Genomic DNA, 25,921 nt, shown 5'->3' with positions numbered 1-25,921 from the left:
CCAAGGGGAGAAACCCTGTGCAGGCAGATGAAGAGACAGTGAACAAAAGCAGCTCTCTACTGGGCATTCCAGAAAGAGCCCTAAAAGTGGAAACACAAGTAAATTAACTTGGCTTGCCCTCTCCAGCTGGTGGGAGCGCATCTCTGTGAAGTACGCCTCGCAGGTACACGGGAATTATGCGGTGGGACCCAACTCCCCACCCTTCTACCAACTCCAAGACCAACAGGCAGAGAGACCTATCGAGTCTGCAACCCCGCTCTGTATGCAAAGTGCTACTCACCGGGAAACGAGTGATTGATTCTGCGATCTAAATTTGAAATCACATGGTATGCCTCCAAGTAGTTTTCTGACTTGGCAAATCTCACGTAATGACTTCACGTAATAAATTTCCTCTTTTGAAATCGGAGAGGCAGACAGTTTTTCTTGATACAACATCAGTTTACCCCCTCCCACGAGACAGTTGCTGAATAAATAAGAGTTTAAATAAACGTCTGTTGGAATCTGGCCCCCCTCCAGGCCCAGCGTTGCCAGTGACCCCAAGGGGGAGCCCTGTGTCCATGGGCCTGTCAACCATAGATGCCCGCAAGCTGGGGGGGCGGTGCCAACCTGGTAAAAAACTCCCCCCACCGTGAGACCACCGGAGAGGTCAAGCGAAGGATGTTCACCGTGTTCCAAACCCCTTTTCGTTCCCCTGCTTTCCTCTGCCCTGTTTTCCAAACAAGCCAACACCCATGTTGCTGTAAACTCGTTTTTATAACAAAACCAAGTAATTCAAAGTTATAGCTCCAAAAACAGCTGCAATTCAACCGTACTCCACATAGATCTACACAAAGGTGTTGACTTTTATATCCCCCTGAACTCCGGAAAGCACAATCTAGCTGTCAGGAGACTAAATTTATGAATCTAGGATCTCAGCTGGACTCATTCCTCCATGCTGCAATTTTCCATTTTACGATACCGGGTTTTTAGCATTAAAGTATTTTGCACCTTCACGGCAAAACAGAGAGCCCAGTGCAGGAGGTGTGCTCCCTCAGAACACAGGTGAGGCTCCGAACATCATCCTTTGGGGCGCCTGGGTGGCTCAGTCGGTTAAGTGTCCGACTTCAGCTCAGGTCAAGATCTCACGGTTCCTGAGTTCAAGGCCCGCGTCGGGCTCTGTGCTGACAGCTCGGAGCCTGGAGCCTGCTTCCCATTCTGTGTCTCCCTCTCTCTCTGCCCCTCCCCTGCTCGCACTCGGTCTCTCTTTTTTTCTCTCTCTCTCTCTCTCGAAAAAAAAAATAAATAAGTAAGTAAACATTAAAAAAAATAAAAAATAAAAAAAGCAAACATCATCCTTTGAGGCCTGCGTCCCAAACCGCACAAGGCGCACGAGTTAATAACAAAACTGGCCTTGCCAGGAGCTCCTGTTACACAGTGATTTAGCCATGACGAAGCCTAAGAAGACTGGGCCTACTTTCCTGTCTGTTCGTGACATACACCAGCTTTTGGTCTGTAAAGGAAGAATCCGGGCAGTCAGTCACCTTCCATGTACCTCACGGAAGGTCTCCTCAGGCTCACGCTGCTCACCACAAGTAGAGTCTGAGAGAGCCTGATCTACGGGAAAGACGTACCACTTGGAAGCCAACCGACTCGGGTTCGAGTCCTCATATCGACATTAGCTTTGTGACTCTAGCCAGGTGTCCCCGTCGAGAACACTGGGGTAACGGATCCCACCTGAGAGGACACACGCAGTAATGTTTGCGGAGCGCGTGCTGGCCACGTGGGTGAGGTGGCCGATGCCGCTTCCCTTGGCTTGGCCCAGGGCGTGTCGTGGAGCAGTGAGACTGGCCTCGTTATCACACGCTCAGAGGCGGGGGCCGCTGGGACAAGGCGAAAGGGAGAGCGGAGGACCTAAGTCACTGTCACTCACCATCGCTATCCCTTCCCAAATATCGGCCTTGTGACTAAAAAGAGGTGGCCTTTAAGAGGGGAAGGGCCAACACATGACCAGATGGAGTACTCTGCACGTGGCCGTTCTGTCACCTCTAGGGCACATCCACCCCAGGCAGGGAGAGCCAGAGAGGTCACCTCCCCAACGCCCCTCTGCTCCAGCAGGGTGTACTTGGGTCTCTGTTCCTTGGTCCCTTGGCGTCCCTGACAGACATCGGTCCCAGATCACAGAACAGCTGACATCACGCAAAGCCATCACGCGTTGTCTGCCTTGCAACCTCACCTTATTCAGGGTAGCTATCAGGATCCAACAAATGAAACAAAAACCTAAGGCGGCATGTTCGTCGGTCGTTTGGAGGCCACGTACGCTGGTAAGAAAGGCAAGCAACCACCACGCGTCACGCTTTCCAGTGACAAGGCATTTGCCACCTCTCCCCGGTCTGTGGGCCTCCTGCCTTCAAAACAATGAAGGCTGGAAATGGAGGAGAGAGGGGCCCACGGCCCTTTCGAAAGACTGATCTTTCCTACCAGGCATTTTTGTCCTCTGGTCCTTATTGCAACGGAGCCAAGGGAAATGTATGGTAATGACCTCGTCTTTTTTATTCCTTCTCTGTTTCTCCAGTTCTAGAGGGAAGGGGTTCTGAAAGTATAGCATAGCTCAAAGGCCAGAGAAGCCAGCCTCAGGATTTGTATTGTGCAGCTTAAGAAAAAAAAAAAAAAAAAAAAAAAATCCAGGCTGTATTAGATGTTCCTCACTGGTGCTGGTTCAAGGCTCCAGTCCACAGTTCCGTGCACCTGCCGTGCTGGCAAAAGGAAGAGGGGGGAAATCTGCCCGAGTGGGACATTAACAGCCACCCCTGATTAAGTCCACCAAACTTAGCACTGGTTCTTGAACTTGGCGGCACCGTGGGAAGGAACAGTAGCAGCTCCTGGTGCCTGGGTCCCACCCCTGCCCCGGAAACTTCACGTGCAGCCGGAGTTGAGAATCCCCGCAAAGAGGTTCCCCCCACCCCCAACACATCTCCCTCCAAAATGCTGCATGAGAGACAGGATCCAGTCCCGCCTTCCTGTCTTCACAGAATTTAATCAAGCTTCGACGGGAGCCAAGGGCACAATCGAGTCAATAGGAGATTTCTTTTTTTTTTTTTTTTTTTAATGTTTATTATTTATTTTTGAGAGAGAGAGAGAGAGTGGGAGCAGAGGAGGGGCAGAGTGAGAGAGGGAGACAAGGAATCCCAGGCAGGCCCCAAGCTGTCAGCACAGAGCCCGACGTGGGGCTCGAACCCACAAACTATGAGATCATGACCTGAGCTGAAGTCGGATGCTTAACTGACTGCTGAGACACCCAGGTGCCCCTGGATAGGCGATTTCTAGCAAGGTCTCCAGTGTCCTTTTCTAAGAGGGATCTCTCCACCCGCCTGCCTGGATACCCGTCCTGCGCACAGCAGATACCCTCCGTTCTCAGTCAGTCCTTGCCCTCTCTGCCTTCCCAAGACAGACACAGTCGGGACACAGTAAGAAATGACCACCTCGGGGTGCCTGGGTGGCGCAGTCAGTTAAGCGTCTGACTTCAGCCAGGTCACGATCTCGCAGTCCGTGAGCTCGAGCCCCGCGTCGGGCTCTGGGCTGATGGCTCAGAGCCTGGAGCCTGTTTCCGATTCTGTGTCTCCCTCTCTCTCTGCCCCTCCCCCGTTCATGCTCTGTCTCTCTCTGTCCCCAAAATAAATAAAAACGTTGAAAAAAAATTAAAAAAAAAAAAAAAAAAAGAAATGACCACCTGAAACCCACCTTTGTGACAACAGGCACGGCAACCAGATTGGGTAACTAGCTGTGCTCAATGGTCAGCTGCTTAAAAACACGTCGGACTCAGGGTGCCTCGGTGGCTTAGTCGGTTAAGCATCTGACTTCAGCTCAGGTCATGATCTCGCGGTTCGTGAGTTCAAGCCCCGCGTCCGGCTCTGTGCTGACAGCTCAGAGACTGGAGCCTGCTTCAGATTCTGTGTCTCCCTCTCTCTCTGTCCCTCTCCTGCTCATGCTCTGTCCATGGGTCTGCTGTGGACTCGCTGGTGACCCTGGACAAATGGCTCGTCCCCCTGGGTCTCACTTTCCTCATCTGGAAACTGTTGTGAGGATCAAGGTTATCTGAAAAGGGTCAGCTTGCCTTGCCAGTACTGTCTGGCTCAGGATGGGTGCCCAGCAGGTAGTCTGTAAACCTTCATTACAGCAGGGCGCCTGGGTGACTCAACCAGTTAAGTGGTTAAGCATCTGACTCTTGATCTCCGCTCAGGTCAGGATCTCACAGTTCGTGAGTTAGAGCCCCGTGTTGGGCTGTGCGCTGACAGCTCGGGGCCTGCTTGAGCTATTCTCTCTCTCTCTCTCTCTCTCTCTCTCTCTCTCTGTGCCCCTCTCCCACCCACGCACACATGCGTGCGCTCTCTCATGCTCTCAAAATAAATAAATAAATAAACTTAAAAAAAAATCTTCATTAAAGCAACAAATATAACAAAATTCAGGTGGTCAAGTGTCACTATATTAAAAAAAAAAAAAAAAAGAAAGAAAGAAAGCCTTGAGACAGAGCCCTTGCTAATTTTCTTAAACATAATAGGCTTTCTAAAAGAGTAGCATATTTATTCTTAGAAGCAGTCTGGTTTATTCATACTAAGTTTTGCTAAGTATGGGTTCACATGAGAAATGCCCCAATTCCCACCACACGAAGTGCTCTAATAAGATACCTGCATGCAGAACCTTCCAACTTCCAAGGCAAAACAAACACACACACCATGTTTATTTCCATTAGCAACATCCACAATGTCAAACAAATGACGATTTAAAAACAAAAAAATCCTTTGAGATTGGTTTCTCAGCTCCCTGGTATATAAGGCTGGCTCTGAATTCTATGTTTTTTTTCTCATTTGATCCACCCGTGAAAACCCATTCGCTAAGGGTCTCCGACCCTTGTCCTAAGGGACTCGGTAATCGGCCAGGGCGACAGAGAGAAAATGGCGGCACAGAGAACAGAAGGGATGGATCTTCCACCCCACGGAGGTCCCATTTGTTCGTTCACTCGCTGAATTATTCCACAGACGTTTACCGGGCACCGGCTACCCACCCGCACTGGGTTGGCGGCACGGAGCCCTCTCCTCCGTCGCTCAGAAGACTGGGGGCCACCTACAGCGGGCCTCCTCATGGCCTGTCCTCCCTCAACACAAAGTGTCTCTCATACGTCATCCCTGCTCATTCCCATTCGCGTGGGGGGAAAGGGAGGCAGTCCGCCACCCACCCTCACTCCCGGCGCACCGTCCCTGCCAGCAGGTTCTGCTTGATTTCCATTCCTTCGCCCGTTTCCCATCACCAGGGAAAGGCCGGGGGTCGTGTACAGGCCTGGCCGGTGGCTCCCCCTCCTCGGCTGCAGGGCCGCCCCTTCCTCCTTGCCAGACTGTTATTCCCCAAGACGCCCGCTGGCCACTCCCTCTGGTTCCTCTTCCTTCGACCGTCTGTTCAATTCCACCTTTGCCCAGCCTCCACCTCTGGCCTCCCTTGCCTTCCCTGTTCTCCTCTCTGGTGCAGAGTTGAGGGAACAGGTGTTAATATCAGGGTAATTAATTAATCACGAACCTACCATTTGCCTAAGAGCTCATTTCTCGGGTAATTACGCTCCTTCGTCGCAGGGCTCGCTTCACACTGGAAGTGAGCACCACACGAGCACTGGAGATGGCAACTGCTAGGCAGGCCCTGTGCTTTTCCAGAACACGCGTTTTACTTGGAAAGGTCGTGCTTTTCAAATCGAGGGCTGCGGCTAAAGTCTCACGTAACCTGGAAGGCTCACGTTCTTCGTGCTCTTGAGGCCAGTTTAGGGAATGAGAATTAACGGAAGCAAAATCATGGTCTTTGCGGTTTTAAATTTTTTTTTTCCAACGTTTTTATTTATTTTGGGGACAGAGAGAGACAGAGCGTGAACGGGGGAGGGGCAGAGAGAGAGGGAGACACAGAATCGGAAGCAGGCTCCAGGCTCCGAGCCATCAGCCCGGAGCCCGACGCGGGGCTCGAACTCCCGGACCGCGAGATCGTGACCTGGCTGAAGTCGGACGCTTAACCGACTGCGCCACCCAGGCGCCCCAGTCTTTGCGGTTTTAAAGACAACTCGCACTGTCTTTCCGAACCGAAATCAGCTCGCTCAGTGAGCTCCTCTTCTAGCTATTTTCTTGACCATTATTTTCTGAGCGCTATCATTTTCATGGGGAACCCGAATGCTGCCTCCCGACACAAACCACACAAGGTCCTGACAACTACCCACAGTCGGGCGGACAAGAAGCAACAATTTGCTTAACTTCTGGGTAATTGTTCTTTGCCAGCCGACAAGGGTTCCGCGGCGGCGGTCTAACAAACCAGACAGCTTTTCTAACTAGCCAGTTGGGGACAGAAAGCCCTCCATTCAACTGCAGATGAGACTAATGGGTTTGAAGTGCAATTTGTTATCCGTCTGCTAGGTCAGCTGCCAGAATTTCAACCATCCGAGCCAAACCGGCTCCCAACAACTGTTCCATTTTCCCCGGGACGAAAGAACATTAATTTTATCTGCAACGGTTTTGAAAATTTCAGGATTCACAGGACAGAGTTCATCTGAAAGGTATTTTGAGACGTGGCTTCTCCAGGTTTCCTGAATAGTAGGAAGGCTATTTGTTAGACACGGGCATGGGTCCAGAGGAAGAGGAAATATCAATTCATCAATTCCACGGATGCAGCACAGTGAGGGCAGTGTGCAAAATGAGCTGTTCTGCTGCCCACCAGCTCCAGAAGCAATGAGCAGAAGCCTGTCACAGCTTGACACCTGTCACATGTGGCACAGACCAAGAAATAAAGCCATAAACTTAGAAAAAAACAGTGTAGCAAATTATCTTGAATACCTTTTAGTCCGATGATTTTTAAGGGAAGGGTAAGGGGCAGGGAAGCACAGATCAGAGTCTCACAGGAGGTGGGGAGATTTTTAACACTCTATGTGCCACCTCTTGTAGGAAGATGGCACGGATGTACTTTTCCCTCTTCTTTTCACGAGGTACAACACCCTGCTCATTACATATATAAAACAAACATAAGACTCTGAAAACCGAAAAAGAGAAGGCAGAGCAGTTAAAGACCTTAGCACCCGAGGAATGACGCGGCGGGGAGCTCCGTGGATTGTCTTCATGCCTCGTAAGTCCCAGAATTGCAGCTGACTAAACCAGTAACCCAGAGCTGTCGGGGAGTGCCAAGCAAAAGTTTAAAAAATTAAAAATTAAAAAAAGAAACAGAGGAAAAACAAAAGCCTGCTCTCCCCAGCTGGAATACCAGGAAGAGACCACCCAGCAAGAAAGAAAATGGAGACAACAACTGCCCTACTCTAGCCAACACCACAGAAAAAAATGGCAGCCCCACCTGCACCAGCAGAGGCTTAGTGGGGAGCCTGGACTTACAATGTTGGGGGGCTACAGCAAGGCACCCCAAACTCTGTGGCAGGGTGGTGTCAGAGGAAGTTAGTAGAGAGCCGAGACTTCTACCCCTACTGGACATTAATGAACGTTCCTCCTTGGCGGTGACAGTGGAGACCACAGAGGGTGTCTGGACTTCTACCCCAGTCAGCAGTAATGAAGTATCCCTCCCTCTCCCTGAGGGCAGAGTGTCAGAGGAGTCAGGAAGACTCCTGGAGAGTCAGGAAGTCCATCCCCGCTCAGTGGTGTCAAGGCCACCCCTCCATGATGCCAATGGAGTCCATATGGGACAGTAACAATGTCTCCTTTCCCAGTCAGAGCGGTATCAGCAGGGATCTAGTGGGGAGTCTATACTCCTAACCCTGCCTAGCTGGAACGAGGAGGTCCTCCTTCCCCAGAGTGTCAGTGATGGCCACCTGGAGATCCTAGACTTCCACATCTAGCTAGAAGTAGAGAGGCAGTGCCCCACCTTTCCCCACGGCAGCAGTACCAGAGAATATCCTTGTTAATATACAAGGTAAATAAGATCCAGGCTCTTAAAGGAATTCTTCAGGGGCACCTGGGTGGCTCAGTTGGTTAAGCATCTGACTTTGGCTCAGGTCATGATCTCACAGTCCATGGTTTCAAGCCCCACATCAGGGTCTCTGCTGTCAGCACAGACATGAACAGACACTTCTCCAAAGAAGACATCCAGATGGCAAACAGACACATGGAAAAATGCACAACATCACTCATCACCAGGGAAACACAAATCAAAACCACAATGAGATACCACCTCACGCCTGTCAGAATGGCTAACATTAGCAACTCAGGCAACAACAGATGTTGGCGAGGATGCGGAGAAAGAGGATCTCTTTTGCACTGCTCGTGGGAATGCAAACTGGTGCAGCCACTCTGGAAAACCGTATGGAGGTTCCTCAAAAAACTAAAAATAGAACTACCCTACAACCCAGCAATTGCACTACTAGGTATTTACCCAAGGGATAGAGGTATGCTGTTTCGAAGGGACACGTGCACCCCAATGTTTATAGCAGTGCTATTGACAATGGCCAAAATATGGAAAGAGCCCAAATATCCATCGATGGATGAATGGGTAAAGAAGATGTCATACATACATACACACACACACACACACACACACACACACACACACACAGCGGAGTATTACTCAGCAATCAAAAAGAATGAAATCTTGCCAATATCAACTACGTGGATGGAACTAGAGGGTATTATGCTAAGTGAAAATTAGTCAGAGAAAGACAAATATCAAATGACTTCACTCATATGAGGACTTTAAGACACAGAACATATGAACATAAGGGAAGGGAAGCAAAAATAATATAAAAACAGGGAGAGGGACAAAACATAAGAGACTCTTAAATATGGAGAACAAACAGAGGGTTGCTGGAGGGGTTATGGGAGGCAGGATGGGCTAAATGGGTAAGGGGTATTAAGGAATCTACTCCTGAAATCATTGTTGCACTATATGGTAACTAACGTGAATGTAAATTAAAAAAAATAAATTACATTAAAAAAATAATTTACCAAATGGAAATTTTAGGACTAGAAAATAAAAGAACTGAAATAAAAAGCTCAAAGGATGGGTTCACCATCAGAATGGAGGGGACATAGGAAAGAATCAGTGAAGTTGAAGACAGAACTTATCTAATCTGAACAAAAGAGAAATAACAGACTGGAGAAAAATAAACAGAGCCTCCCTTCCCCGAGCCCTCAGAATGAACAGGGCCTGAGGGACATGTGGGAGGATAACAAAAGATCTAATATTCAAGTCATTGGCATCTCACAAATAGAGAAGAAAGAAAACGGAACTGAAAAAGTATTTTAGGAAATAATGGTTGAGATCTTCTCAAATTTAGAAAAACAACTTAAACCTCCATATTCAAGAAACTGAATGAAACTCCAAACAAGACAAATTCAAAGAAATCCACTCCAAAAAAAAAAAAAAAAAAAAAAAGAAATCCACTCCAAAACAGATAATAATCAAATGTCTGAGAACTAAAGATAAGGAAGAAAACCTTGAAAGCAGCCTGACAGAAATACTGCATTACCTATATGGAGAAAACAATACACAAGACAGCAGATTTCTCATCTGAAACCATAGAGGCCAAAAAGAAATGGCACGTTTTTCAAGTGCCAAAAGAACTGTCAACCTAGAATTGGATATCCAGTGAAATTATCCTTGAAGAACGAACGGGAAATCAAGACATGCTCACATTAAGAAAAATTAAGAGAATTTGTCATGAGCGAAACTACACTTAAAGAATGGTTGAAGGAAGTTCTTTGTGTAGAAAGAAAATGATAAAAAAGGGAATCTTGAAACATCAGGAATGAAGAACAAAGAAAAAAGCAAAAAGATGGGCAAATACAATAGACTTTCTCTTGAGTTTTCTGAATATATTACAAATGGGGAAGAGTAAAGGAAAGTAAGGTTTCCACATTTCATTCAAACTGGTAAAATGATCATACCAGTGAAATGTGATACATTATACATGTTATATAACACCTAAAGCAACAACTAAAAAAAGCTATACACGCTACACTAAAGACAAACAAAAAACTATAGATAAATCTAAGTGGAAATCTAAAAAACACTCAAGTAATTCATAGAAAGGCAGAAAAAGAAAACAGAGAAACAAAAAAATAGAAGAAACCAGAAAATAAACTGTCAGAATTGAGTCACAACGTACCAATAATTACATTAAGTATAAATGGCGCAAACACACCAATTAAAAGAGTTTGGCAGAACTGGTTTTTAAAAACGAAACAACTGTATTCTGTTAAAAAGTACAATGAAAATCAAAGGATTGAAAAAGATATACCATGTAAAAATTAACCAAAAGAAAGGAAGAAAGGCTTTATTAATGTAAGATAAAATAGACTACGACGAGTGGCGAGGGGCAAATGGGTGGCTCAGTCAGTTGAGTGTCTGACTGTTGATTTCGGCTCAAGGTCATGATCCCAGGGTCATGGGCTCAAGCCCCACACTGGGCTCTGTGCTGACCATGGAGCCTGCTTAAGATTCTCTCTCTCTGCCCTTCCCCCACTCACACACTCTTTCTCTCTAAAAAGAGAGAGAGAGAGAAGAGTTACTATATTTTCAGTATATTTCACGAACTTCAAAGTAAAATGTAAAGTGGAATTCAGAGCAAAGAACATTACCAGTGACAGAGACGGGCGTCACACAATGATAAAAGGGCAAATCACCAAGAAGACATAGCAATCCTAAATGTATATGCACCAAACAGCAGAACTGTAAAATATGTGAAGAACTGCCAAAACTGAGAGGAGAATGGAAAAATCCACAATTATAGGTGAAGACTTCAGTGCTCCTCTCAAAACAAATGATAGAATTCAACAGGAACTGGAAGAACTCATTATCATCCAACAGAACCTAATTGATATTTGCAGAACACTTTATCCAACAATAGCCAAATCCACATTATTATCAAAACAGATGCTAAGACAGATCATATTCTGGGCCCTAAAACAAACCTCTAGAACTGAAATCTGTGATATAATAAGAAATATATTTGTGGGGCGCCTGGGTGGCTCAGTCGGTTAAGCGTCCGACTTCAGCTCAGGTCACGATCTCGCGGTCCGTGAGTTCGAGCCCCGCGTCGGGCTCTGTGCTGACTGCTCAGAGCCTGGAGCCTGTTTCCGATTCTGTGTCTTCCTCTCTCTCTGACCCTCCCCCGTTCATGCTCTGTGTCTCTCTGTCTCAAAAATAAATAAACGTTAAAAAAAAATTTTTTTTGAAAAAAAAAAAAAGAAATATATTTGTAAAATATCTGTCCCCATTGTTGGGACAAAGCTCCAAAAATCCTTAGAATTTCCTGATCGTTGTTTTGTTTTGTCATTTGTAGCATAAGGGAGTTTATGCTAATGAGGTGACTGGGAGGGGGAGGGGACCCTAGATAGCCTCAGGATGGGGAAGATAGAGGGCTAGGACTTTCAGCCACACCACCAACCTCTGGAAAGGAGAAGGGATGGGGGGAGCTGGAGATTAAGCTCCATAAAAACTCTTGAACAAGGAGGTCCGATGAGCTTCTGCGATGGTAAACATGCCCATTCCAGTTCTATCAGGACAGAAACTCCTGTGGCTTGGACCCTTCTGCTCTCACACTGGCAGAATTCAGCAATGAAGCCATCCAGACTTTTCTTAGTGTGGAGACTTTTGATGACTGATTCAATCGCCTTCAGAGTCAGAGGTCTGTTGAGATTGCCTACTTTTTGTGTGTGTTCAGTTTTGATAGGTTTTGTTTCTAGGACTTCATCCATTTCATCTGCATCGCCCAACTTTAGTAATCAGAGTCTTTCTTTTTCTTTCTTAACCAATTCTTACCAAAGGTTTGTCAATTGTGTCAACCTTTTGGAAGACCCAACTTCTGGTTTTGTTGGTTTTCTCTCCTGTTTTTCTATCCTCTATTTCATTGATCTCCGCTCTGAACTTTATTATTTCCCTCCTTGCGCTAGCTTTGGATTTAGTTTGTTCTCCTTTGTCTACTTCCTTCGGTTGTAAGTTCGACTGCTGATCTGCCATCTTTTTGATGTTTCTTTTTTTTGTTTCTTTTTTTTTTCAACGTTTATTTATTTTGGGGACAGAGAGAGACAGAGCATGAACGGGGGAGGGGCAGAGAGAGAGGGAAACACAGAATCGGAAACAGGCTCCAGGCTCTGAGCCATCAGCTCAGAGCCCGACGCGGGGCTCGAACTCACGGACCGCGAGATCGTGACCTGGCTGAAGTCGGACGCTTAACCGACTGCGCCACCCAGGCACCCCATCTTTTTCATGTTTCAATGTAAGCACGTGTAGCTATAAGTGTCCCCCTGGGCGCTGCTTTTGGTGCATCCCAGAAGTATCGGTAGGTTGTGTTCCCTTGTGCATTTGTCTTGAAGTATTTTCTAATGTCTCTGTGGTTTCTTTGACTCACTGCTTGTTCAAGAATGTGTCGTTTAATTTCCTCTTGTGGCCGGAGAAAACACCTCGCGTGATATCTACGTTTTAAAATCCACTGAGACTTGTAATGTGGTCAGTAGAATGTCCACTCCCTAACCCCTTGAACATGTGAACATGTTAGCTTAGTAGCTGAAAGAATTTTGCAGGTGCAGTTGAAATCGGAAGAGTATCCTAAATTATGCAGGTGAGCCCGATGGAATCACATGGGCTGGTAAAGGCAGAGATCTTTCTTTGGCTGGAGTCAGAGACACAGCAAAAAGGGAAGTCAGAGGGACTGGAAGCATGAGAGGGACCCAATCACGTTGCGGGGGGAGCCACATGGAGGGAACAGGAGGAGTGTGGGCAACCTCAAAGAAGAAAACCCTGGTCCCCGGCTGAGCACCAGCACACGCATGAATACCTGGTCCTACGACCACCAAGGAAGTGGATTCAGTCAACACCCCGAATGAGGTAGGAAGCAGATTCCTCCTCACACCTGACAAGGAACGCAGGTCTGCAGACTCCCCGCTGCTGGCCTCACTGTAACTGTGAGATAATACATTCGTGTTGTTTTAAGATGCTAAGTTTGTGGTCATTTTCATGGTAGCACTAGAAAACCAATACAGGGGAACTGTCTGGGATAAAAATTGCAATGGGGGCACCTGCGTGGCTCAGTCAGTTGAGCACCCGGCTCTTGATTTCACCTCAGGTCACGATCTCGTGGTTCACGGGATCGAGCCCCGTGTCGGGCTCTGCACTGGCAGCACGGAGCCTGCTTGGGATTCTCTCTCTCCCTCTCTCTCTGCCCCTCCCTTGCTCACACACTGTCTCTGTCTCTGTCTCTCTCTCTAAAGAAACTTAAAAAAATAAAAATAAAAAATAAATTAAAAAAAAAAAGAAACCCTACTACATGAGTTCATTTACGTAACTATTTAAAACACCTGTGTAGGGGCGCCTGGGTGGCGCAGTCAATGAAACGTCTGACTACGGCTCAGGTCGTGATCTCACAGCTCGTGAATTCAAGCACCACATGGAGCTCTGTGCTGACAACGTGGAGCCTGCTTCAGACTCTGTGTCTTCCTCTCTCTCTCTCTCTCTCTCTCTCGCTGCCCCTCCCCCAGCTCTCTCTCTCTCTCTCTCTCAAAAAATGAATAAAACACTTAAAAAATTTTTTTTTAAAAAGAAAAGGGCACACAGAGAACTGGGTGTTGGCAGACTTTTAGTCTGTAACCTAGGTGGTCGCTCGACAAACATGTTTTATGCTCTAGTCTATACGTGTATAATATCGCACGATTAAAGAAGTTGTAAAAATACTTCCTGTATTTGCAAAAACATTGCCAGCTTTCCCATAGTTTGTTTTTATTATTCACTTACGCTCTACTTTATGCCAGAAGTAATTGAAGGTAGGCGTGTATTTGGATTCCTAACTAATAAGGTTTGGGAGCACGGTCATGCCTAAGATCCTTTTTTTCTGAACAGAAAAACAAAATCACAGATCTACTACATAAGAAACCCTGGCAGTGGGGCCCAGAAATCTGGGCTTAACAAGCTCTCTTGGTGATTCTGAGGCTCACAGAGTTGAACAACCACTGGATAAGTACACATACAAATAATCCTTGTTATTTCATGGAGTAACAATTTCACCTTTAAGATCTTCTAGATATTGCTTCCCAACACGCTTAAAAGTCCAGTGTGTCCATGCAACTACAGGCACTCATTCTATCAAAGGCTGTACCTGGCTGGTGTGCAAGGCTGATCGGGAGGCCTGATTCAGATGTGGAGAGAAAGGTTTTTTGTGGCGGTTTTTTTGTTTGTTTATTTATTTTGAGAGAGAGAGAGAGCTTGCCTGCGTGAGCAGAGGAAGGGCAGAGAGAGCGAGAGAGAGTGAACCCCAAGCGGGCTCTGTCCTGGGAGGGCATAGCCCAACGAGGGGCTTGGGGCTCGGCTCGGATCTCACGAACTGTCGAGATCATGACCTGGGCTGAAACCAAGAGCTGGATGCTTAACCGACTGAGTTACCCAGGCGCCCCTGTGGAGAGAAAGGTTTTGCACTCTTGTTTTCTAAGGCATTTAGAGAGTGATCGAAGGGGCATCCCTTCAATAACCTTAAGAAACATTCCTTTGGAGAGAAGGTGGGGCTCAGAGGGGCAAGAGATCATGCCCACCACATGTGAACGGCAAGACCCGTCACCAAGATCCAGGCCTCTGAAACCAGTGGGCAATTCCACTGCCATTGGCCAGAGTGTGCGTCCCTGACAGGGATGGCCTGCCTGGGCTCGTGGCCACCCGTGGGGACTCGATAAAACAAGCGACTTCCTTGAATAACTAAATTGACAGAGGGGCCCAGGAGACCTCCATCTATAGTCAGGGCTGGAGAGTCCAAAGACGCACAAGGAAGACAGACTTGTAAGTGCCGGACTAGCGTGGCTCTGCAGGAGGTCAGAGGCTCGTGTGCCCCGTAGTCACACAGAGATGTGGTTCCCAACCTCGAGGTGACCGCAGTCCTGAGCACTAACCCTCAGGCCCCAGCACCAACGTCCCCGCTAAAGCAGAGGCAGCCAGCCCCTTTGCCCTCCCACCCGGAGGAAAACCCCTGGAAAAAGGTGAATTTTCCCCCTCTGCCAGACAAGCGGCTTCACCTCTGGAAGGACTGGAAAGACTGGGAGAGTCACTTTGCACGCCGCCTGCGACACGTTGTCAAGGCAACCACGGCTCCCAGGCTCCCGCTCTCGCAACGGGAATCTTCCCAACCAGGGTTTCAAGACGCTCACTTGCCCCCAAGTTCTTTTTGTTTTAAGCTATTCTTTCAATTCTTCTAAAATTTAAAAAAAAAAACGTTAAAAATCTATCTTTCTGCTCATTATTTCCTGGAGTTTACTCCTCCCTATCAGATGTCCGGGTCCTCTACGTAAACAAAATGCCATGGTCAAGGGCCCGCAAGGAGACATAATTTTCACTTTGTGATCATACAAATCACGCTGCCTTTGGAAGGACACTCCTGCAGGGATGGGCCAAAGGGCTGGTGTGTTTTGCACAGAAAAGAGGGTGCCGCGATAACCACGTGGGGGTGGGGCAGAAACACGGCCGAACAAGTGAGATCGTGACCTCAGTGGAAGTCAGACACTCAACTGACCGAGCCGCCCAAGCGCCCCTAGATACTGAATTCTTGACAGACAAAGTTATCTGACCTCTTGCTGGCTGCAAAGTAATTCAGAGCGGAGGGGAAGGATGAAATAAGACTGGTCACAAAACAGCTACTGTTGAAGCTGAGTGATGAACGCCTCGGGGCTCTCTATGCCACTCTGAGCGCAAGCTGGAATTTTTCCATAATAAAAAATATATAAAAAAAAAAAAAAAAGAGGAGAGAGAGAAGAGAGGAGGACAGCATTGGAAAGGAAAGCAGGGAAGTCAAAGGAAGAGGTGAGAGCCAACAAGGGAGTGGAAAAAGGACAGTGAAAGTGGAGAAAGATGGAGAGACCAGTGCGCGGGGTGGAAATGCCATGGAAACCCCAGCAGCCCCCCTACTTTATGGAGGCTGTGCAGCGCTGACAGATAAAACATGCAAAAGCTTGGGGCGCCTGGGTGGCGCCGTCGGTTAAGCGTCCGACTTCAGCCAGGTCATGATCTCGCGGTCCGGGAGTTCGAGCCCCGCGTCGGGCTCTGGGCCGATGGCTCAGAGCCTGGAGCCTGTTTCCGATTCTGTGTCTCCCTCTCTCTCTGCCCCTCCCCCGTTCATGCTCTGTCTCTCTCTGTCCCAAAAATAAATAAACGTTGCAAAAAAAAAAAAAAACAATTATCCAGGTGATTCCAGATCAAACTCGGGCCCCAGAGTGTACTGCGATCAAGATGTATGGCCAAGGACTGCTCTAGAACCAGCTGGGGCCTCAGGGCACTCATGAGAAGGGAGGGCACAGAAGTCAGAGACACACTCGCCTCTAACTGGGTTATTTGTCACAAGGAACTCACGGGGCCGTCCCCTAGGACCAGTTCATGACCACCGAGGCCATCCCCTGAACCCCCGAGAGGAGAATGCAGCCCACACCTTCTCCACAAGATGGCTGCCAGTCAGGCCACAAAGCGCGCCCCACAAAGAAGCACATCCCTGCCTTTCATTGCACAGTTTGGAATTTATTTCCTCTCTAGTCTTCCCCTAAGTAGCTGTTCAGCCATTCAAATCCGGCTTTCGGTTTCTTAGTTTCCTTTTTCTCAAGATGATCCAAGCTGTTTCGGGAATAACGTCTGAAAAAGCGAAACCCAGTGCTACGTTAACAGCAAAGCCTGATTCTCATTCTGGCTCACCAGACATGCCTTGATTCCAGAAATGTATGTTTTGTTTTGTTTTGTTTTTTAATCCTGAGAATTAAGCGTCTTATGTAAGAATCCTGAGGATTCAACTCAGGATCATTCCTCCAGGACATCTCACCAGGGAGACCATGCCCCTAGTTCAAGTTGGCTTTCTCCACCTGGCGGTGGAAGGTGACATTTCCCAGCAATCTTATCTTTAAAATATCCTGTTTACTTGTCCCGTTAAATGTCCTGGTAATCTGCTGAATTATCCAGTTTTTATGAGACTTTGGGAATGTTACTCGTAAAGGGCACGGGTTTGCCTAGTCAATTAAATACGCGCTTCCTCTCCTTCCTGACTTTGCTCCATATAACCAAACGGATTGTAACATTTACTCAAAAAGCCATGGGGGCGCCTGGGTGGCTCAGTCGGTTAAGCATCCAACTCTTGAGTTGGACTCAAGTCGGGGTTCCTGAGATCAAGCCCTGGGAGTCTCTGTCTCCCTCTCTCTCTGCCCCTCCCCTGCTCGCGTGCTCTCTCGTGCTCTCTCTCTCAAAATAAATAAATACACTTAAAAAAAAAAAGCACTGGCGGGCTTCTGGGCAAGAGGGCATCAAGAACACAGGCATCTAAATGTGTTTCCATTACTCCCATTAAAATGACCAACAGAATATAAAAATGGGGGACAAGATGACTGCATCAGTACTGGAGACAACAGAAGGTGCCACGGACTTGTGCCAAAAATGTTAAGGACTCTTGGCAGAAGGAACCAAACTGAAGAAAGGTACCAGAAGCCAAACAGCACAGCGCCCTCCATCCTTCAGAACCGACCGGGTTCTTGAGAAGCAGGGCTCTGCCACGTCTTACTTGAAAGGGCAAGGTCCTGGGGCGCCTGGGTGGCTCAGTCGGTTGAGCGTCCGACTTTGGCTCAGGTCATGATCTCGATATCTGTGAGTTCGAGCCCCATGTCAGGCTCTGTGCTGACAGCTCAGAGCCTGGAACCTGCTTCGGATTCTGTGTCTCCCTCTCTCTCTCTCTGCCCCTCCCCTGCTCATGCTCTGTGTGTGTGTCTCTCTCTCTGTCAAAAATAAACATTAAAAAAAAATATTTTTTTTTTTAAAAGAAGTCAGGGTCAGGGGTATCTGGGATGTGTTTTACTCCTCCCAAGTGTGGCAAAGATCAGACGGAAGGGAAAGATGCACCAGGAAGGGTGGACTCCCCAGGCCCGGAAAGAAATGGATGATGCAGGGACTAGGAAAGAGCTTCCGCTCCCCCTCCCCTCAGGCTGATGGATCCCTAACTTGATGTATCAGTCCAGGTCACTCAGGAAATACAGGAGAAAACCCGTGAGGTGTCTATGAAGAGACTCTGAAACAGACAAGGAAAACACAGCGTTCCTACTTGTTAAAAAGATTCAGCACAGGAAGCACACATCATAATTTTTTAAGAGCACTTCCTTATATTCTCAAAATTTCTGAACATACGTGGTCTGTGGAGATAAGATGGCAAAAGAAGAAGAAAATAAATCAAGGAAGAAGAGGCGTCAGAAAGGGAATGGGGGACGGAAGGAGATAAGACAAAATAAGACTGAATCCGAAAACACAACAGCAAAATCGGTATGTGCATTAGAAACCACACAAAGCGGCGCCGGTTCGATAGAGACCGAAACCAGCGATGCGGAAAGCAAACATGAGAAGTTCTTCCAAAAGGCAGAGAAGGACAAAGAGACCAGGGAAATGAGGGGAACGAGGCGACCGAGAGAGGACGCTGAGCAGAGCACTCGGCGACCGCCGGGCTTCTCGGGAACCGGAGGCCACAAGACCGCCGCAGGGAAAGACCCCCGGCTGCGGATCGAAAGGGGTCACGAAGCACCGGACCAAATTCAAGTGAGAAGACTAAAACTGGGGTACACTCTGGTGAAAACTGGAAACAGCAGGGGCAGAGACGGGAGGAATCCAACAGGCATCAAATGAGAGCACCACGATGACGACAAGTACCACCACACCGTGCGGGCTGGTCTCGGGCTTCCCCGCCAAAGGCCGGCGGGTCAGGTGGTCGCGGTGACCTCAGTTCCACGCGGGACCAAGCGGCACAGAACGGCTCCTACTGCACGCCCCCCCCCCCCAGGGACTGCAAGGAAACCTGGTGAAATCTGAGTACGATTCGCACTCTGGTTACAAGTTTCATGCCAGTTTCAGTTCCCTGGTTTTGATATTATATCGTAGTCCTACCAACTGTTATCACAGGGGGAAGCTGGGTGAACAGTACGTAGGCTCTCTTTGTACTATCATGGGAACTTCCTGTAAGTGTATAATCATTTAAAAAAAAAAAAAAAAAAGACAGTACATCCGGCATCAAGGTCTACTACAGAAATTTGAAAGAAAAAAAAAATTCCATACCCCAATACATTGCTGTTCCCAGATGAAAGAAAAGGAAAGTCATTCTCAAGTTATGAAGACGATGTATGAGGTCAGAAAAAGCACCAGTCAGAATTTTCCACAATTTCCAAATCCAAATTTTACAAATGGGCAGACATGCTCTGAAAGGGCTACTGATAGGGACTAAAACCCGTTAAATTTGAATAATTCAATTTGAATAATGATTATAAATGTGATCTTGAAATTAGAAGCAAATATCAAACATAAAGTTTAAGAAATAATCCACGATCAGGGTGCCGGGGTGGCTCGGTCAATGAAGCGTCTGACTTGGGCTCAGGTCATGATCTTGAGGTTTGTGAGTTCGAGCCCCTGCTTCGGGCTCTGTGCTGACAGTGCAGAGCCTGCTTGGGATTCTCTCTCTCTCCCTCTATTTCTGCCCTTGTCCTACTCTCTCTCTCTCAAAATAAATAAACTAAAAAATAATAATAATAATAATAATATATGATCGATCACAAAATATATAAGAATAAATTAGGCCTAAAATCTCATATCAAAAAAAAAAAAACCCTCTGAAAAATAGGTTTTAGAAAGTAGGAAGTGTCACTGCCTGCTAAGTTCCTTAGCATTTTATTTTTTATGTTGATACTAAACATAAAAAAAACAAAAACAAAAAACAACTTAGGGGTCTCTGGGTAGCTCAGTCTGTTAAGCACCTGACTCTTGATTTCGGCTCAGGTCACAATCTCACGGTTTGTGACAGCAAGCTCTGGGTTGGGTTCTCTGCTGTCAGCACAGGGCCAGCTTCAGATCCTCTGTCTCCCTCGCTCTCTGCCCCCTCCCCTGCTCGAACTCTCTCTCAAAAGTAAACATTAAAAACTTAAAAAAAAGAAAAAATGGCGTCTGACCCTTGATTTGGGCTCAGGCTATGATCCCAGGGTCCTAGGATCAAGCCCAACATTGGGCTCTGCAATGAGCTTGGAGTCTGCTTAAGATTCTCTCTCTCCCTCTCCCTCTCCCCCTCCTCTGCTAGTGTGCCCACGTGCTCACTCTCTCTAAAAAATAAAATAATAAAAACTTACAGCTACCTTCTGGCAGAATAAAAAAAAAAAAAGAATTCGTATTTTTAAAAAATCTCTAGAGGAAAAAAAGGAAACAAAACCCCGACTGTAGGACACCATTAAAAAAAAAAAAAAAAGACACTTAAAACTATGTTTGAACGGCATCTACAAGGGATGTACCAAAAGAATTCAACAAATAAGGGCTAAAAGTAAAAAAAAAATAAAATACAAAAGGAAAAAACATATCAAAGAAACAAACACAAGACAGTATAGATGGCACTGTTACATCAGACAATAAGAGGAAACCTCTGCCACCAAGTATTAAAACCAATCGTAAAGCAACTGTACTTAAAAACAGTTGAGTAATAAATATCATAAATGAGTCAAAAGAACAGAAACAGACTTAAGTATTATAACAGTATAAAAGAACTAAGTTATAGGAGGGGTTTCTGGGTGACTTCGTCGGTTGGGCATCCGACTCCAGCTCAGGTCATGATCCCACCACTCATGAGTTCAAGCCCCGCGTCAGGCTCTGAGTTTGATTCTGTCTCCCTCTCTCTCTGGCCCTCTCTTGCTCGTGTTGTCTCTTTCCCTCAAAAAGAAATAAACGTTAAAAAAAATAATAAAAAATAAAGAACTAAGTTATAATAACGGTAGCCTTTGTTTGAGAGAGGGAAAGACAATACGAGCCGAGGAGAGGGAAAGAGGGAGTCTCAAGCAGGCTCTAAGCTCAGGACAGAGCCTGAGGCAGGGCTCGATCCCACAACCCTGGGATCATGACCTGAGCTGAAATCAAGAGTCGGAGGCTCAACCTACTGAGTTGCCCAGGTGCCCCTAAAGGTAGCTTTTTTTTTTTTAATGTCTTTTAATTTTTTTTTTATTTATTTTTGAGAGAGAGACAGAGAGACAGAGTATGAGCAGGGGAGGGGCAGAGAGAGGGAGACACAGACTCTGAAGCAGGCTCTGGCCTCGGAGCTGTCAGCACAGAGCCTGACACAGGGCTTAAACCCACAAACTGTGAGATCCCGACCTGAGCCGAAGTCGGATGCTTCACTAACTGAGCCACCCAGGAGCCCCTAAAGGTAGCCTTTTAAATTAATGAGAAAAGGACTGTTTAGAAATAAAATAGAAGCAATTGTTGGTTATTTAGAAAAAAATATTCATTCCTTATCTTACATCCTATACTAACACAATTACAGCTAGCTGAGTTCAGTGTAAAACTTAAACCATAAATGACTAAGAAGAAAATATTAATGTATTCATCTACCTCAAAGAAGTTCTTTCCAAGGACATATCTGTATGCTAATAATGATCTCACTATAAACAAAATGCAAGGCAAATGGCAAATGAGGAAAAATATCTGTAACAAAATAAAAATCATTACGAAAAGAACAAACACTCCTTACCTGTGTGGGCAAAAGACACGATCATATCATTCACACACACACACACACATACACATTCAAACATCCATTAAACACATGGAAAAAAAAAAACAACCCAAAAAACCATAACTCCCTATCATTAATAATGAAAGAAATACAGATGAAAACATCTATGTACTAACTTGAGAGTATAAATTTGTATGGTCTTCAAACCTTCAAATACCACAAGCCAAATTATACCTTTTAAGCTTCCGTTTAAATACCTATATGTCTTGAAACTTATCCATGCTTTTCTTTTTTTTTTTTTTTTTTTTTTGAGAATTCACATTAAAGAAATAATAAAATGTGTGTACCAAGATTTCTGCCCCAGGAGTAGGGGGTGAACACAACAGTCAAATTGGGTCAGTGGACTGGCCAAGCCCTGCCACTTGAGTGGCCAGAACAAAATGATGTCAATAAAAGTATCTGCATTTTAGAGCTTTTTTAGGCACCCAAAGAGATAATTATGGGTGCCTGGCCCATGGAAGGTGCCCATCAGACAGTGGTAGTGGTGGGGTGTATTTATCTGTAACACTGAACGATCGGTTCAAAATCCCTCATCTGAAATGCTCACAGTCAAACATGTCTCAGAATTAAGGCTTTTTGAGATATCAAAAAAAAAAAAAAAAAAGGTCTAGGAGAGTACCTGGTAATCAACTATATTGCTATTTCTACAGGAAAACACAGGGATATCCATTCTAAGTGAGATAAACACCAGTTCGGGTCACGTTTTGCAATCAAATGAGTTAAAAATTTTTCCGTTTTTAGAGCTTTCTGGACTTCAGATGTGACAAAAGGGATTGAGAACCCATATTTCTGATAGAAAAACATTAAAATCTATCTAAATGTTATGATAATAAGGGACAGGTTGCATAAGTTATATAGCTGTAAGACGGGAAACCATACCACTTATAAAAAGTCACTTTTTCGAAGAATATTTCATAAAATGGGAAGATGTTCATGAATAGTAGGTTAAAAAAAAGGCAAGATAAAAATATGCATCATGAATTCCACTTTGCAAAAGTAAATGACATAGATGTTTATAATTCTAGAATAAAAGATGCAGGAACCATACCAGGATGTTAAATCAGCCGCACTGACTCTATGTTCTTCTTTAGACTTTTCTGTATTTTCTTTTTTTCCTTTTTTTTCCTTTTCTGTATTTTCTAATCTTCTACGATAATCAGGAAAACAATCCACTACTATACTGAACCCTTTACGGCTGATGTCCCTGTGCAGGACTAGAGGATTAACATCTCTGCCCTCAAGGAATCTAGAATCTCACCTCTGGAGAGCTCTGGGCAGGACTCATTAGAACTTGATTCGGCTCATCACCTTATCTAAAGCTACCAAAAATAAAAAATTAAATAAAAAATTTAAAAAGGACTGTTCAAATGTGTTTGACTTTTGCTTTTTTTCACTGTACTCACCGAATCTCAATTATTTAAGAAATTGTTGAAGGAGAAGGAAAAGATCGCATTCAGGTTTGTTCCAGGCACTTCTCATGAAGAGGAGGGTGTGAACTTGAACTTGACAGGCTCAGCAAATGCAAACCTCAGTCATTTTGTGGAGCAAATAGATGCTAAGAGGGACGGTGACATTGGAAGGGTCCCTAGTGAAGGGACGGTGACATTGGAAGGGTCCCTAGTGAAGGGACGGTGACATTGGAAGGGTCCCTAGTGAAGGGACGGTGACATTGGAAGGGGCAGGCAGGAATCTCTCTTACCTAATAGACCATCCGTGTCTAAGGGGTGGGCGTTTGGCCAAAGGGTTGAAGGCCTCAGTTCCCAGTGACCTGGGTGTTCCTAACTAAGAGCTGGTGTTCCTAACATCCAGGTGGTCTTCATGAACTCCTCCCACATCTAGAATTCTCCATCGGTTTCATATACAGTTTGAAAGTATTTTACACCAAAATGCTGTTTGTGACAGATTGTTACGGCTTCTTATGAGACTCAATTTCAAACTTGGAACAAAGGTAAATAAATGGTTAATCAACTTAACACCTAATCACCTCAAAAAACCCGAGTGGGTTGATAGTTCATCATGTTTACAAAGATTCCAATAGTCTTTTTCAATTATTGCAGAGAAGAGGAGAAATCCTTGCGTAAAGCTTTTGACACACATAAATTCCAGCCGGCTGTGGCCTTAAATAAGAAGTTAACTCTCTTAGTTTAATCCCACAGAAAATTACTTGTTTGCAGGCAGATTATCCTCTGGGAATACTATTTTTTACTTGTGGGGTGCTAATCTTCCCTCCCTCCCTTGCCCTCTCCCAACCCAAAGAGGAGGAACATGAAGTAAGTGTGCATCGTCCCCTGTGCAACCACGACCTCCGTTAAAACAAAAACTTCCAGGAGAAAGGGTGGACTTACCCTATCCCAGCTGAAGCACAGGCCCAGCCGATCAAGCTGCTTCCTCATGTGTTTAATATTGCTGTGAAACAAAGGGAAGAGGGTTAGGTTTTCAGAAGGGGGAAAGCCACAAACTGCACTTTGGGAATGTGAAAGGAAGCAGCAGAAGTCTAGGTTATTCGAAAGGTTTCCAGGGGGCACCTGGGTGGCTCAGTCGGTCAAGCATCCGACTTCAACTCGGGTCACGATTTCACGGTCTGTGAGTTCGAGCCCCGCGTCGGCCTCTCTGCTCTCAGCACAGAGCTCGCTTTGGATCCTCTGTCCCCCTCTCTCTTTGCATCCCCCCCAAGTAAATAAACATTAAAAAAAAATCTTTAAATTAGTTTAAAATCGACTGAAGAGAAAACCCCCTAATGTACAAATTGTGGGAATCCGAAAGAAACCTGGTTTAGTGCTTATCAGTCAAAAGCTAAAATCAAAAACTGTCCAATAATTCGGATAGAAGGAAAGAAGTGAACTCATCAACTTTCATATAATAGGAAATAAGGTAATATGTCTTTCTTTTCTCTAGGTGATCTCTGCTTAGCCAGCAATAGCTTATTTTATTTTGTTCTAGACATTTTGCAGGAAAGTGCTTGCTACGGACAACGTTGGTGTCCCCCCGAAGTTCATATGTTGAAACCTAACCTCCAAGGTGATGGTATTTAGAGATGAGGCCTTTGGCCGGTGATTGGGTCTTGTGGGCAGAGCCCCCCTGAGTGGGCTCAGTGCCTTACGAAAGAGGCCCCAGAGAGCTTCTTTGCCCCTTCCGTCATGTGGGGACACAGAGAGAAGATAGCCATCTATGAACCAGGAGGGGGGTCCTCACAGACACCAAATCTGCGGGCACCTTGGTCTTGGACTTCCCAGCCTCCACAACTACAAGAAATAAACGTCTGCTGTGTATAAGCCACCCAGACCATGGGATTTTTGTTAAAGCAGCCAACTGACTAAGAGAGCACTTAATCTTCACCCATTCAGATGAGGTAGGGGCTATGGCTATTGCTCTTTTACAGAGAGAGAAACTGAGGCACAAAGACGCTAAGTAATTTCCTCAAGATGATTGGCTAACAAGAAGGAAAGATAGGATTTGCACTGAGGTGGCCTGATTCAGCGCCCATCTTCTTTTCTTTGTTTCAAGTTTATTTATTGAGAGAGAGAAGGAGAGGGAGAGGGAGAGGGAGAGAGAGAGAGAGAGAATATGCATGGGGGAGGGGCAGAGAGAGAGGGAGAGAGAATCCCAAGCAGGCCCTGTGCTGTCAGCACAGAGCCCAACGTGGGGCTTAATCCCATGAACTGAGAGATCATGACCTGAGCCAAGATCAAGAGTCGGATGCTTAACCAACTGAGCCATCCAGGCACCCCCACCTTCTTAACTGCTATTTTCTAGTGGAGGAGTTGGTAAACTTCTGTAAAGGGGCAGATGGGAAATGTGTTCAGCTTTGTGAGCCATATGGTCTGTCACAACTACTCAACTCTGCCCCTGTATCATGAAAGCAGCCACGGGCAATATGTAAGCAAATGGGTATGGCTGTGTTCCGATAAAGCTTTATTTATAAAATCAGGCAGGGCCAAATGTGGCCCATGGATCATAACTTAACGATCACTGGTCTCGTTTACGTCAACTTGGTGCCATATCTGATCCACTTTATTTGACTACCTTTTCTTCCTTCTTTCATCATTCCCATTTAATCTGGAATTAACCATAACGGAAAAAGTGGGAGCTGGGGGTTAGGAGAAAAAAGAGGGAAAAAAAGGTATAGTGGACGCTTTTACAATGTAGCGTTGGCAAGATAAAGTGAAGGGAGGTGAAAGACAGTGGACACAGGCCCTGGGACTGCCCTTGTACATCTCTAGAGGCATGGGGTATGGAAGGGCCGCCGATCTTTGTGAAAGAGGCTGATGGAGTGAGCCCAGAACATTCCACTGCGTTCTGGTACGAGGGATGGGCACTGCCGGTACGCACATATGTGGAAGCCTGAGGCACAGGTGGAATTGGGAGTGTGTCCCCCCCCCGCTTGGAGAAAGCCATACC

At 46.0% G+C, this 25,921-nt stretch overlaps 1 protein-coding gene across 7 annotated transcripts in view; it reads right to left on the bottom strand.

Annotated features, from left to right (window-relative positions):
* LARS2 (leucyl-tRNA synthetase 2, mitochondrial) overlaps window positions 1-25,921 on the bottom strand; it is a 190,162-nt gene that overhangs the window by 115,166 nt on the left and 49,075 nt on the right. For all 7 annotated transcript variants that reach the window (XM_047851020.1, XM_047851019.1, XM_047851021.1 and 4 more), the window contains one exon: window positions 23,869-23,929. In XM_047851020.1, the coding sequence (XP_047706976.1) occupies window positions 23,869-23,929 (61 nt within the window). The remainder of the gene's footprint in view (window positions 1-23,868; window positions 23,930-25,921) is intronic.

Source organism: Prionailurus viverrinus, chromosome A2, assembly GCF_022837055.1.
Source record: "Prionailurus viverrinus isolate Anna chromosome A2, UM_Priviv_1.0, whole genome shotgun sequence".
Lineage (NCBI taxonomy): Eukaryota > Metazoa > Chordata > Mammalia > Carnivora > Felidae > Prionailurus > Prionailurus viverrinus.
Note: the sequence above shows the minus strand (reverse complement) of the source record. Positions and strands in the feature narration are given on the sequence as shown.